We start from the raw sequence: 11,246 nt of genomic DNA, 5'->3' as shown, positions 1-11,246 counted from the left end.
CCCCTTACGGCTTGGGACCTAGCACTCCTCTCCGACGGTGACCCTGAGAGACGCCTCCTCGCGCCCCGCAGGTGCCCCCGCCGTCGGGCGCCTGTCCGAGGGTCCAGTGCCCCCAGGGCTCCCTGCGCCCGCTCGTCATTCCCGGCGCTGCCGCCAGGGGCCGCCGCCGCACCCCTATGACACAGCAACAATAGGAGCCGCTCTGGCCCGCGGTTCGCTTGCCAGCGCTTCCACCGGAAAAGGCCGGGGCGGGGTGATGGACGGCCGACCTCGCCAATCGCCCGCGGGTCAGTGTCGGCCCCAGCTTCTGACGGGGACCAATCGGCGGCGACAGCTGCGGGCAGGGCGGGGCGGTCGGGAGCTTCCGGCGGGGCCCGGCAGGCGCCGAGGAGGAAGAGCGAACCCAGACGGCACCTCTCGGCTGCGTCTCCGTGCGGGCCAGGTGAGTGGGGTGGCCGGGGGCGGGGACGGCCGCGGGGACCGCTGGGGGCGGGGCCTGCGTCGTCTGGGACCCCGAGCTGGGCGCCGGGCCCGCGGAAGCCGGAGGGGCCGGGGGGCCGGGGCAGAGGGGCCTGAGGGCCTGGGAGCCGGGGTCCGAGAGTGTGCCGGCGCTCTCGGAGGTTGGGGGGCCCTGGGAGGGTGGCGTGCGCGAGGCGAGGACCTTTGGGGTCGGGGACCGGGTAGGCGGCTCTCGGGCCAGCCCAGGCCGCCGCCCTGCTGCATGCCGCCCCTGAGCCAGCTCGGAGCCGAGGCCGTCGGCTGTCAGGAGTGCGGGGTGGGGGCGGGCCGTGCGCACGGCAGAGGCTCCCCCCGAGTGCTCACCGGTTTCGAAGGGGGCTCCCTGCAGCCCCACAGGCGTGGGGCCAAAATCTTGTGTCCCGTTCGGTGTGGTCGCGGCGCCCCCTCCCAGCCCAGGCTTTCAGATTCTCGGGGCCCAACCTTAGAAACAAGTTTTCAAGTGAGAGCGGCCGCGGGCAGCGAGGCCGCGCAGATGCAGAGGGTGATTTCGTTCTTTGAGAAACGTGAGAAGCTGCGGGCCAGTTCCATTGCTCCGGTGCCCGGAGACTCGGCCCGCCCCCCCCTCCGTCCCCGCCTGCGGTGCTTTGAGCGGGTGTTGGGCAGCTTTCGGGGGCTCCCTTGTGCCCAGCGCAGCAGCAGCCCCCGGCTCAGCCTGGGTCGGGGCCACCCGGGGCCCAGCCGCGCCTGAGCAGCAAGTCGGCATTTCCGAGAGTGACGGGTCTGCCTGCCGGTCCCCCTTCCAGGATGACGACCTCAGGCGCTCTGTTTCCCAGCCTGGTGCCAGGCTCCCGTGGGTCCTCCAACAAGTATTTGGTGGAGTTTCGGGCAGGAAAAATGTCGTTGAAAGGAACTACCGTCACCCCTGATAAAAGGAAAGGGCTCGTGTACATCCAGCAGACCGATGACTCCCTCATTCACTTCTGCTGGAAGGACAGGACTTCTGGGAACGTGGAAGACGTGAGTGTCCGCGCGGCTCTGCCCGCGAGGGCTGCACCTGGCCGCTGGGGCGCCGGCGGCCTGCCCTTCCTCTGGGGGGACAGCCGCGTGGCGCCCGTGCGGGCCTCAGAGGGTGTGGGGGGTGGGTTTGCCGGTGTCCTGCCCCCAGGCGCTGCTCAGGGGTTGCTCCTGGGTCGCCTCAGCCCCGCCGAGCGTCTCGGTTTCTCCCGGCACTGCAGGCCCCTTAAGCTCTGAGGGTTGGTTAGGGCTCAGAACTGCAGCCGCCTTGCAAACGTGCTGACCCGCCACCCAGACGGCCGCCTCCAGGGGTCAGCTGACCCGGTGTCCTTTATCCTCCAGACTGAGTTGCTCTGGGTTCAACGGCAGGTCACAGTTGGCTTCTTGACTTATCTTGGAACGCTGTTCCCGCCATGTCTCTAATAACAAGTCCTTCCAAGAGTCGAAGGTCCCCTTTCCCCAGCTCAGTGTGAGGCCCCGTGACTGGCCCTCACGCCCTTTGCTGGGGCCTCTGACCCTGGCTCGGCCGCCCTGTGGGGGCCCTGCTGGTGAGGAGCTCGGTCCTGTGGGCCCCTGCTGCCGCTGTGCTGCACGTGGAGACAGGCCCAGCGTGTACCCTGGGAGGCCCTGGGACCCAAGGACGTGTTTCTGTGACACTGACTCCTTCCCCCCCGTGGCTGCTGCAGGATTTGATCATCTTCCCTGATGACTGTGAGTTCAAGCGCGTCCCGCAGTGCCCCAGTGGGCGCGTCTACGTGCTCAAGTTCAAGGCGGGGTCCAAACGACTCTTCTTCTGGATGCAGGTGTGTAGGAGGTTTTGTTTGCATTTTGTTTTTTCTGGTTGCTGTGAAATGAGGTCAGAGACCTGCTCGTCAGGTGGCAGAATTGGCTTTTATAACTGGCTGGCGCGGACTGACCGGGCCTGTGTGCCACCTCAGAGGTCCCTGTGTGGCCCTCGTGGGGGCAAGGGGGGCCCCTTCCAGAGCCTGACAGGTGTGGCCGGGCCTGAGTGCCCTTCCAGGCGGGGGATGCCCTGGCAGGCAGACACGGGCTTCCAGGCTGGGCCCCACCTCCGGGCCTCGAAGGGCACGTGGCCTCTGGCTCGCTTGTCTCCTGGTGCCCCTCGAGGGTCATGGGGACCCCAGGGCCGAAGCAGGGGCGGCTGCTTGTGGTCTCCGCGCTGCGCCTCTGACGGAAGCACGGCGTCCTGTGCAGGGCGTCCAGGGAGGTGGCAGGCAGCCTCCCGCCCAGCTGAGCTGCTGCCGTACTTCTGCCAGCGGCCGGCTGTTGGCCGGTCCCAGTCCTTCCGTGACAGGCAGCGGCGTGAAGGGGGACCCCGCGCTAGGGCTGCCTCCGTGTGTGAGCGCAGCCTGTGGGGTAGACCGTGGGCGTGGCTTTACGAGCAGCGGGCACGCGTGGCGTGCAGCGTGACAGGTGCTGCCGCGACCCCTCCCAGAGGCTGAGCTGGCAGGAAGGGTTTGGTCTCGGGGCCTGTGCGGAGGCGGCGGGACGTGGCTGTGTCCGGACGGGGGCGCCTGGGGCAGCCGCCGGGGTGGGGCTCGTTTCCCAGTTTTGCCAAGAAATCCCCCAGACGGTCGCAGTGCTGGCCTGGCCGGTCCTCCCAGTCTGGCTCGCGTGGCGGCTCCCCTCCCGCTGCCCGCCTGTCCTGTGTCCGTGTCCCCAACATGTGCTCAGCGACTGCTGGACCAATGAGCTCTGGGCGCTTTGCCTCGCAATTCTGGGCGCTGAGGGGGCGCTGCCCGGCCACCCCCGAAACCCCAGGGACTCCTTGTTGTGCCTGCTTGCCCCGCGGGCTGTGGGCAGCGCCCTCCCGTGGCATCTGAGGAAGGCTCAAGGTCGCCGGCGGCCACGTGGGGCCCCTGGCCCTGCAGGACGGGGCCTTGCCCTGGTGTGCCGCGCACGCTTAGCCTTTGGTCTGTAGAACGCGGTCCGTGGTGCGGGACTGCTGGGCCTGCGCTGGGCGCCGTGGGACCGTGGACGGGCGACGTCGCCTGCCCGCGCCCAGGCCCCTCACCTGGAAGCCCGTGCCGTGGAGGGCGGGCTGCTCAGCCGGGGTGCTGTCCCGCCCCCCGCAGGAGCCCAAGACGGACCAGGACGAGGAGCACTGCCGGAAGGTGAACGAGTGCCTGAACAACCCACCGATGCCCGGCGCGCTGGGGGCCGGCGGGGGCGGCGGCCACGAGCTGTCTGCGCTGGGCGGTATGCTCCCTCCCCAGCGGGCCGGGGGCTGCGTCCGGGGGGCGCTGGGCGCGTGGTGCCCCGAGGGTGTGGACCGTGGTTTGCACATGGAAACGAGGGGGCCGCGCGAGAAGCCCTCCCCCCAGTTCCCGGTCCGTCCCCACTGCCGCTCTCACAGGAGAGGACAGGGCCCCACCACGGGGTTCACTTCAGGCGACAGCCCTGGAGGGGCGGCCAGGGCCCCAGCGCCCCATCTGAGCGCGCCCCCTGCCCCTGCCCTGCTCTTGCAGGCGAGGGCGGCCTGCAGAGCCTGCTGGGGAACATGAGCCACAGCCAGCTCATGCAGCTCATCGGACCGGCCGGCCTCGGAGGACTGGGTAATGCCCGCGGCCCCGCGGCCCTGCCTGAAGCCCGGGGGGTCTCTGGTGGGGGCTGCTTTCGCGTGCGCGCACCTGCTCCTCAAGTTTCCAGTTGGCTCTGACTGGCGTCCGGGAGGCTGTCCTCGCGGAGGGCCTGCGCGGCGGCAGCCGGGCGGGCAGGCCTTCCAGGGCTCCCGGGGAGCACAGCTGGCTGCGGAGGGGCCTGCGGGCACACGCTCCACTGGGGGCTCCGCCCCGCCACCGGCCGCGGGGGTCTCGGTGGCTGCGCCCCCGGGCAGTGGGGCGCACGCGCTGCTTTGTGCTGGACTCGCACCGCCTTCACGCTGGCCCCTGGGGAGCGAATGGAGTGGGCTGCCCGGCTGAGCGGCCCCTGCCCCTCGGCTCCCGTGCCAGCCTTTCCGCTCCGGGGGCGGGGGAGGCAGACCCCCAGGCGCGTGCAGCCAGTGAGCATGCCCCTTGCTCCTCGTAGGTGGGCTGGGCGCCCTGACCGGGCCGGGCCTGGCCAGCTTGCTGGGGAGCGGAGGGCCTCCAGCGAGCAGCTCTTCGTCCAGGTGAGCGCCCCCCCAAGCCCCCGCGCCCCCTTGGTGCCACCAGGGGCTCCTTCCCCAGGGAGCCTGGACGTAGGAGACGCGGGACAAGACAGGTGTTGCAAGGGTCCTCCCACGGCCCAGGTTCTTCCCAGACCCCCGCACCGCAAAGGCCTTTGGGGCAGGGCCAGCGTGGTGTGGGGCCTGTGGGGGTGCCCGGTGGCTCCAGCTGCCCTGCTCTTCCCAGCTCCCGGAGCCAGTCGGCAGCGGTCACCCCATCCTCCACCACCTCCTCCGCCCGCGCCACCCCAGCCCCTTCTGCTCCAGCAGCCGCCTCGGCAACCAGCCCGAGCCCCGCGCCCAGTTCAGGTAATGGAACCAGCACGGCAGCCAGCCCGACCCAGCCCATCCAGCTGAGCGACCTCCAGAGCATCCTTGCCACCATGAACGTGCCGGCCGGGCCAGGAGGCGGCCAGCAAGGTACCGCGTGCTCCTCAGCTCAGAGGGTGAAGGTGCCCGCCGCCCCCGCTCGCTCGCGCGCACTGGCTCTCCGAGGCCCAGCCTCTGCGCCCCTGCCCCGCCCCCGCGTCTCACCCCACCCTCGGCCTCAGCCTCTGATGGGTGCGGGGCCCGCCCCCAGCCCCTGACAGCCGCGTGCCCACTCCCTAGTGGACCTGGCCAGTGTCCTGACGCCTGAGATCATGGCGCCTATCCTTGCCAACGCGGACGTCCAGGAGCGCCTTCTGCCCTACCTGCCCTCCGGGGAGTCGCTGCCGCAGACCGCGGAGGAGATCCAGAACACACTGACCTCCCCGCAGTTCCAGCAGGTGTGCCGCCGTGGGATGCTCGTGGCCGGTGGCGCCTGTGCCCGCTGCGGCCCGGGCCCTCAGTGCCTCTGGGCCCTGCCCAAGTGGGTGCCCCCCTCCCCTGGGCTTGCTCAGAGGTGTTGGCTCTTCCTTGCAGGCCCTGGGCATGTTCAGCGCGGCCTTGGCCTCGGGGCAGCTGGGCCCCCTCATGTGCCAGTTCGGTCTGCCCGCAGAGGCTGTGGAGGCCGCCAACAAAGGGGGTAAGTGCCTGCCCGGCCGCCTGCGGCGCAGCCCATCCCCCGCCCCCGGCGGTTGAAGAGCCCCGCTCCTCTGCCCCTGGCATGTGTGTTGCGTGGGCTGGCTGTCCCTACGGCCTCGGTCGGCGTGTGTGGGCTGGGGCCCAGGAAGGCGGCCTCACGCCCTCCCCGCCTTGTAGATGTGGAAGCATTTGCCAAAGCGATGCAGAGCGGCGCCAGGTCGGAGCCGGAGGGCGACGGGAAGGACAAGAAGGACGAGGAGGAGGACATGAGCTTAGACTAAGTTATTCGCCGTCTTTTACGGGGCGGGGCTCTCCGCCGTGCGGGTGAGCGGTGTCTGCGGCCCCTCACGTGCCCTCACGCCCTGCCCCGACTTGCTGATAAATAAAGGTCTTGTCTTTTATCTGACAACTCTGGCTCCTCTGCGCCCGGGGGTTGCTGTGCCAGCCCCATCCCCTTGCTGGACGGGCGCGCGCTGGTGCTTCTGGGTCTGGCTAAAGGGTAGAAGGCCTGGGGCGGTTGTGCCCGTGGCCCGGCTGGCAGCGCGCTCTTAAACCTAGTCAGCACTCAGTTAACTGAGTTCCTTTTTAGTTTATGTTTTAAGAAAAGAGGCCAGTGACTTACAGACTTCTCAAACTATTAAAAATCGGTTGAAGGAAAATCTCAATTATAAGCAAAGATAAAAGGTATAAAACCCCAATTTTATTTTACCATCTTTAAAAAGACATAACTTAAACCACTTCCAGGAACACGGTCACCCACAGAGTCTAGAGAAACCCGCACACACTTCATCTACGGAACTGGCTGGGGGTGGCGTCAGCAGCCGGCTGCTCGGGGGTGCGGGTTCTCCGAGAGGCAGGGCCCCGCCCGCGTGCTCGGTGTGAATGCCCTGAAGGCCCGCCCGCCCGGCTGGCGTCCCTGAGGGGCAGCTGTGCCGGGCAGCCAGCAGCCCCCACTGCACCCTGGACACCCACGGAGCGAGGCAAGGTGACGAAGGACCGGTTCACCGTCAGATTCCTCATGCAGCCCTGGAAGGCCGGAGGCCACGGGTGTGGCGGCGTGGGGGGCCCGTCCTGGGTGTCCTTGAGCTCTGGGGTGCGGGGGAGGGGGGAGGGGGTTGGAGCATGGACGGGTCTCCCACGGGCGTCCCACGACGGGAGCGTGGGCGGAGAGCAGGGCGACCCCGTGCCTGGTCCCCGAGGGGCACCCCCCCCCCCAGGCAAGGCCTCACTCACCAGGCAGGCCCCCAAGGCGCAGGGGCACCGGGGTGCGGTGTGAGGCCGCCGGCGCGGGACCCAGGGTCTGGCTGCTCTGGGAGTCCACCTCCAACCGCAGGGCGCGCCCGCCTTTGGTCACTGCGGGCACAGGCAGCCGGTGGCTGATCGGGGAGGGCCCTGGCCTCCCAGCCTCCCCCTCCCAGGCCCCGCCGCTGGGCTCAAGGGCGTCTCTGGTCACGGGGCGGGGCGGGGGGGGGAACGGCCTACCCGCCAGCTGGTGCCACTGCCCGTCACACAGCGCCCCGGGGAGCGTCACCGCCGTGGAGAAGGCGCCCGCTCCGTCGTCCGCCCACAGCAGCACCTGCGGTCGGGGGCCGTCACTGGGGGCCCTGCCAGCCCCCTCGGCCCCTTGGGCACAGCCCCCCGGCTTACCTGCTTCTCCTGCACCTGCGCCTGCAGGTAGGGGGGTGTCCAGAGGCGGCCCAGGTGGAAGATGAGGCCCGTGGCCGCCTGGGGCCGCACCTCCAGCTTCAGGCTCACGTTGGGCAGGGCCGTCTCCAGGGTGTCTGCAGGGAGGGGCTGTGAGGCGGGAGGGGCCGCCCCGGCCCCTCCCCCGTGGCCCTGGCTCCCCACACCCCGCCCAGGGCATGCAGGGAGTGGGGCCAGCCGACAGACCTAGAGTGAGGGCTCCCCTGCCGCCGGTGAAGAAGAGGCCCGGCTCCCAGGGCTCCGAGAGGCAGGGCGTGACCCCCACCGTCGCGCTGGGGGTCCTCAGGAGCTGCCCGCCCAGCACCAGCCTCTTCACACAGCCGCTGAACCGGGAGCGGCTCGCACCCACCTGAGGGGTGCAGGCGGGTCACCTGGGGTCAGGATCGGGGGCTGCCGGGGAGGGTGGGTTGGTCTGGCTGCGCTGGGGACCGGGTGGGGAGGCTCGCTGGGGGGACCATCCTCACCGGGAGCTTGTGGCTGTGCTGGCTGCTGCGAGGAAGACCCCCCACAAAGAGGGTGTGGGGCTGGGGGGCCTCCGCCCCCTGGGGCTGCTTGCCGGGCTCCTCTCGGCTCCGGACCCAGACCCCGTTCACGCCCAGCTGGATCTGGGTCCTGTCCCACCGCACGGACACCTGGGGGCGGGCAGAGGCACGTGAGGCGGGGAGCTCCCTGAGCCCCGCCCAGATCCTTTCCCTCCGGGCCTTTACCTCGTGCCACCGGTCAGCCTGCCAACGCCGGCGGCTCTGGACCCGGAGCTGGGGCCCAGGGCCGCCTTCTGTCTGGGCCACAAAGTACCGGTGGCTCAGGGAGAGAGCCAGGGCGGGGCTGCCAGGCGTCAGGGGCACAGCGAGGGCCAGGAGTCCGCTTCGCGAGCGGGGACGCACTAGCATCGAGAGGTGGAACCTGGAAGCCAAGCAGGGTGTCAGCTCGGGTGGCCCCCCCGCACGCGCCCCACCTGGCCTGGCCTTACCGGTTGCTAGAGGGCGCGGGGATGTCTGTAAACTCCAGGTAACTGGACAAGGGTCCCCCAAACTGGTAGGTGCCCCGGATGATCCCGAGGGGCTGTGGCGTGCAGGCTGGGTCCTGGGCAGGCTGCCGGCTGCGCCGGGAGGCCTGCGGGGTCAGATGGGGATGCAGGGGTGCTCGGCGGCTGCCTTTGGCCCACCCCCAGCTCCACCCACCCCACCCCCACCCCCGGTGCCCACCTTCCGAGCCGCCAGGGCCAGCAGCCCCTGAGATGCAAGTCCTGTCTGGGTGCTGGAGGCCGGGGCGCAGCCCGAGCTCACGTTGACGGCCCCCAGGTTCTCCTGCAGGTCGAACACTCGCTGGGGCCCCTCGAGCCTGGGGAGGGCGGGGGAGGGCAGTCAGCGGCGGAGGAGGCGCCCGGCGGGGCGGCAGCACCTGCCTCCCCGCACCCCACGCAGCTCACCGCTGCACGAACACGTTGCTGATGCAGCCGCTGAAGTTACGGAAGGTGTCCACCTCCGGCAGGCCTCCCAGGAGGAGCTGGCGGGGCTCCTCGGGCCGGGCCGGGGGCCGGGGGGGCGGCCCCCGGTGGGGCACCATCTGTTGAAGCTGGTCGTCCACGTAGAGCCAGACCCTGTGGGGAGAGCCGTGTCTCCTCACCCTGCCCCCCACGCCCGGCCCGCCCGCAGCAGGCCGGCCCCCGGTCCCCCGCCCCGTGCCCGGCTCACCCTGTGGCGTTGCTGTAGAAGGTGACATAATGGGGGGCTCCGTCAGCAAAGCCCCCTGGTGTCCTCACCTCCGTCCTCAAAAACTGGAGGGTCACGTGGCCCTGCTGCAGGGACACGTAGCACGGCCCATCCTGGGGACAGTGGCCAGGTCAGCAGACCAAGCCAGGGCCCCAGGCTTACTCCCTCCAGCCACAGGGCCCCAGGCTGTGGCTGCTGCAGGTCACACCCGTGGGGGCGGGGCCGGGCAGAGGTGGGGAGGAGCTGGCGGGCAGCTGGAGGTGGGGGGAGCGGGACGCACCGGGGACAGCCTGTGGTAGAGCAGGCCGCTCTCCTGGGCGCTGCGGAAGCCGAAGCCAGAGTAGACGGAGTCGGTGAGGGGCGGGACGTCGGGGAGCCTCAGGGGCAGGAAGCCGTGGCCGTGGAATGTCATGGCCCGCTCCACCTGCAGATGGGCTACAGTGAGCACCAGGCGGCCCTGGGCGGGCGCGCGTGGGCGGGCGCGGGGCGGGGCTCGGCTCACCAGCAGGTCCCGGGTGCAGCTGGCGCTGATGCCTGTGGTGTTCACCCGCTTGAGATCCACGTACTTGCCTAGCGCTTTGATGCCCTTGACGCAGCCACGCACCGAGCCCCCGGAGGGGAAGAGCCGCCGCAGGCTGCGGGCAAGCGAGTGTTGGGGCCTGGCCCTGGGGCGGGGAGGGGTGCCCCCTGCCTGCCCTGCACGCGCTCACCTCGGGGGCAGCTGCTCCGGTGGCGCGCCCCCCAAGTAGTAGGTGTCGGCCAGCTCCAGCGCGTTCTCCTGGTCCAGGTTGAACACGGTGACCCTCTCCAGGCGCACGAGCACGCGCTTGCGGCCGCCTCCCAGCAGTAACACTTGGATCTGGACGGCAGGGCCCGCGGCTTCAGAGCCTGCGGCGTCCTTGGCCGGCCCGGCCCCATCCCGCCCCGCCGGCTCCAGCCTTACCGCCTTGCTGGCCGAGGTCAGGAGCGGCAGGGGATGCAGCGGGACAGCCTCCTTCAGGCCCTCGCCGAAGTCATAGAGGAGCTGGAGGCGACTGTCCATCACCGCCAGGCACAGGAACTGGTCCTGTGGGGTGGGCGGGCTCAGCGCAGGGCGGTGCAGGCCCGCAGGGTGGGCAGGGCGGGCGGGGTCGACAAATTGGGCGGGGTCAGCCCAGGACGGGGCGGGGCCAGCAGGGGGGCGGGCGAGATGAACTGGGCGGGGCCTGCGGGCCTGCCTGGTGCTGCAGGAAGAAAATGATCCCTTTGGAAGACACCAGCCTCAGCTCCTGCTCGAAGCGCTTGGTGTTGCTGGCCGGACTATCCATCCTGATGCGGGCAAAGCCGGTGCCCTCCAGGTAGGAGCCATCCGTGAGCCACGGGTCGCCAGTCGACTTGGCGCTGCGGGCCAGAGGTCGCAGGGGTCAGCGGAGGGCGGTCCGGGTTGGGGGCGGGAGGGGCGGGGCGAGGGGAGGACGGGGCCGCGCCTACCGCGGACAGGGCTTATCCACGGCCGTGTCGAGCTGGAAGGTCCTCTCGAAGTTGTAGAGGCTGACCACCTCCTCGTTGAGTGTGCCCATCTCAATGCAGCCGTTGTAGCCGGGGAAGCGCAGCGGCTCTGGGGGCTGCGGGCACAGTGCGCGCTCAGCACCCCCCGCCCGGGCCAGGCCCAAGGGGAGCAGCACGGGCCGAAGCCAGGCCCCAGCAGGGCTCGCGGGGACAAGCGCGTGGCGGGGCGGCTGCGGCCCGGACCCGGCCAGGCTCACCGTGAAGCTGCTGGGGTAGCCGCCCACGTAGAAGACGAAGTCGTCGGGCCTCAGGTTGAGCAGCCCCTCGGCCCCAGGGGCCACTGTGTCGCCCTTGGTCTCGTGGACCATCCGGTTCTCCACTGTGACAGACATGTGGCCAAACTGGAGGGTCCTGAGGGCAGAGCCAAGGGGTTTGCGTGGACCCGCGGTCCCGGCAGGGGCGGGGGAAGCAACGGGGCGGGCGGGTTCCCACCTGTCAATGCTGATGGCTGCGAACTGCTCCCCGATGCTCTCGTCGACGCTGAGGTTGGCGGGGCCTGCGCCTCCCAGGCGGTACACCCAGTGCACCTTCTGGTCACGCAGAGCCACACCCAGGTAGTCGCCCGTGGCCTGTGTGGGTGGGAGGCCCGGTGGGACAGGGGCCCGGCAGGGCCAGCCTGCCCGCTCCCGTCAGACGCC

General features: G+C 70.4%; 2 protein-coding genes across 2 annotated transcripts in view; one reads left to right on the top strand and one right to left on the bottom strand.

Moving 5' to 3' along the window:
* The first annotated feature begins 342 nt into the window (after window positions 1-342).
* Window positions 343-6,053, top strand: ADRM1 (ADRM1 26S proteasome ubiquitin receptor). The gene is made up of 10 exons (XM_054577504.1): window positions 343-442; window positions 1,263-1,476; window positions 2,160-2,276; window positions 3,570-3,693; window positions 3,963-4,049; window positions 4,522-4,603; window positions 4,827-5,059; window positions 5,249-5,406; window positions 5,543-5,645; window positions 5,822-6,053. Exons 2-10 carry the CDS (start codon window positions 1,264-1,266, stop codon window positions 5,923-5,925), a joined length of 1,221 nt encoding a protein of 406 aa, XP_054433479.1. The 5' UTR covers window positions 343-442; window position 1,263; the 3' UTR covers window positions 5,926-6,053.
* Window positions 6,054-6,342: 289 nt separating this feature from the next.
* Window positions 6,343-11,246, bottom strand: part of LAMA5 (laminin subunit alpha 5) — a 44,455-nt gene continuing 39,551 nt past the window's right edge. Inside the window, exons 62-80 of the mRNA XM_054577547.1 lie at window positions 11,041-11,177; window positions 10,806-10,959; window positions 10,531-10,664; window positions 10,278-10,440; window positions 10,004-10,126; window positions 9,771-9,919; window positions 9,563-9,695; window positions 9,341-9,484; window positions 9,043-9,173; window positions 8,778-8,948; window positions 8,554-8,689; window positions 8,319-8,461; window positions 8,056-8,251; window positions 7,813-7,980; window positions 7,535-7,697; window positions 7,292-7,425; window positions 7,127-7,220; window positions 6,878-6,997; window positions 6,343-6,732 (exon numbers count right to left, since the gene is read on the bottom strand). Of these exons, the coding sequence (XP_054433522.1) occupies window positions 6,431-6,732; window positions 6,878-6,997; window positions 7,127-7,220; window positions 7,292-7,425; window positions 7,535-7,697; window positions 7,813-7,980; window positions 8,056-8,251; window positions 8,319-8,461; window positions 8,554-8,689; window positions 8,778-8,948; window positions 9,043-9,173; window positions 9,341-9,484; window positions 9,563-9,695; window positions 9,771-9,919; window positions 10,004-10,126; window positions 10,278-10,440; window positions 10,531-10,664; window positions 10,806-10,959; window positions 11,041-11,177 (2,895 nt within the window). The 3' untranslated portion in view covers window positions 6,343-6,430. The remainder of the gene's footprint in view (window positions 6,733-6,877; window positions 6,998-7,126; window positions 7,221-7,291; window positions 7,426-7,534; window positions 7,698-7,812; window positions 7,981-8,055; window positions 8,252-8,318; window positions 8,462-8,553; window positions 8,690-8,777; window positions 8,949-9,042; window positions 9,174-9,340; window positions 9,485-9,562; window positions 9,696-9,770; window positions 9,920-10,003; window positions 10,127-10,277; window positions 10,441-10,530; window positions 10,665-10,805; window positions 10,960-11,040; window positions 11,178-11,246) is intronic.

The sequence above is a fragment of the Pteronotus mesoamericanus genome, unplaced genomic scaffold (assembly GCF_021234165.1).
Source record: "Pteronotus mesoamericanus isolate MK-2021 breed Mesoamerican mustached bat unplaced genomic scaffold, CSHL_Meso_final contig_436, whole genome shotgun sequence".
Lineage (NCBI taxonomy): Eukaryota > Metazoa > Chordata > Mammalia > Chiroptera > Mormoopidae > Pteronotus > Pteronotus mesoamericanus.
The sequence above is the reverse complement of the archived record's forward strand: the minus strand, read 5'-3'. Positions and strand labels throughout refer to the sequence as shown.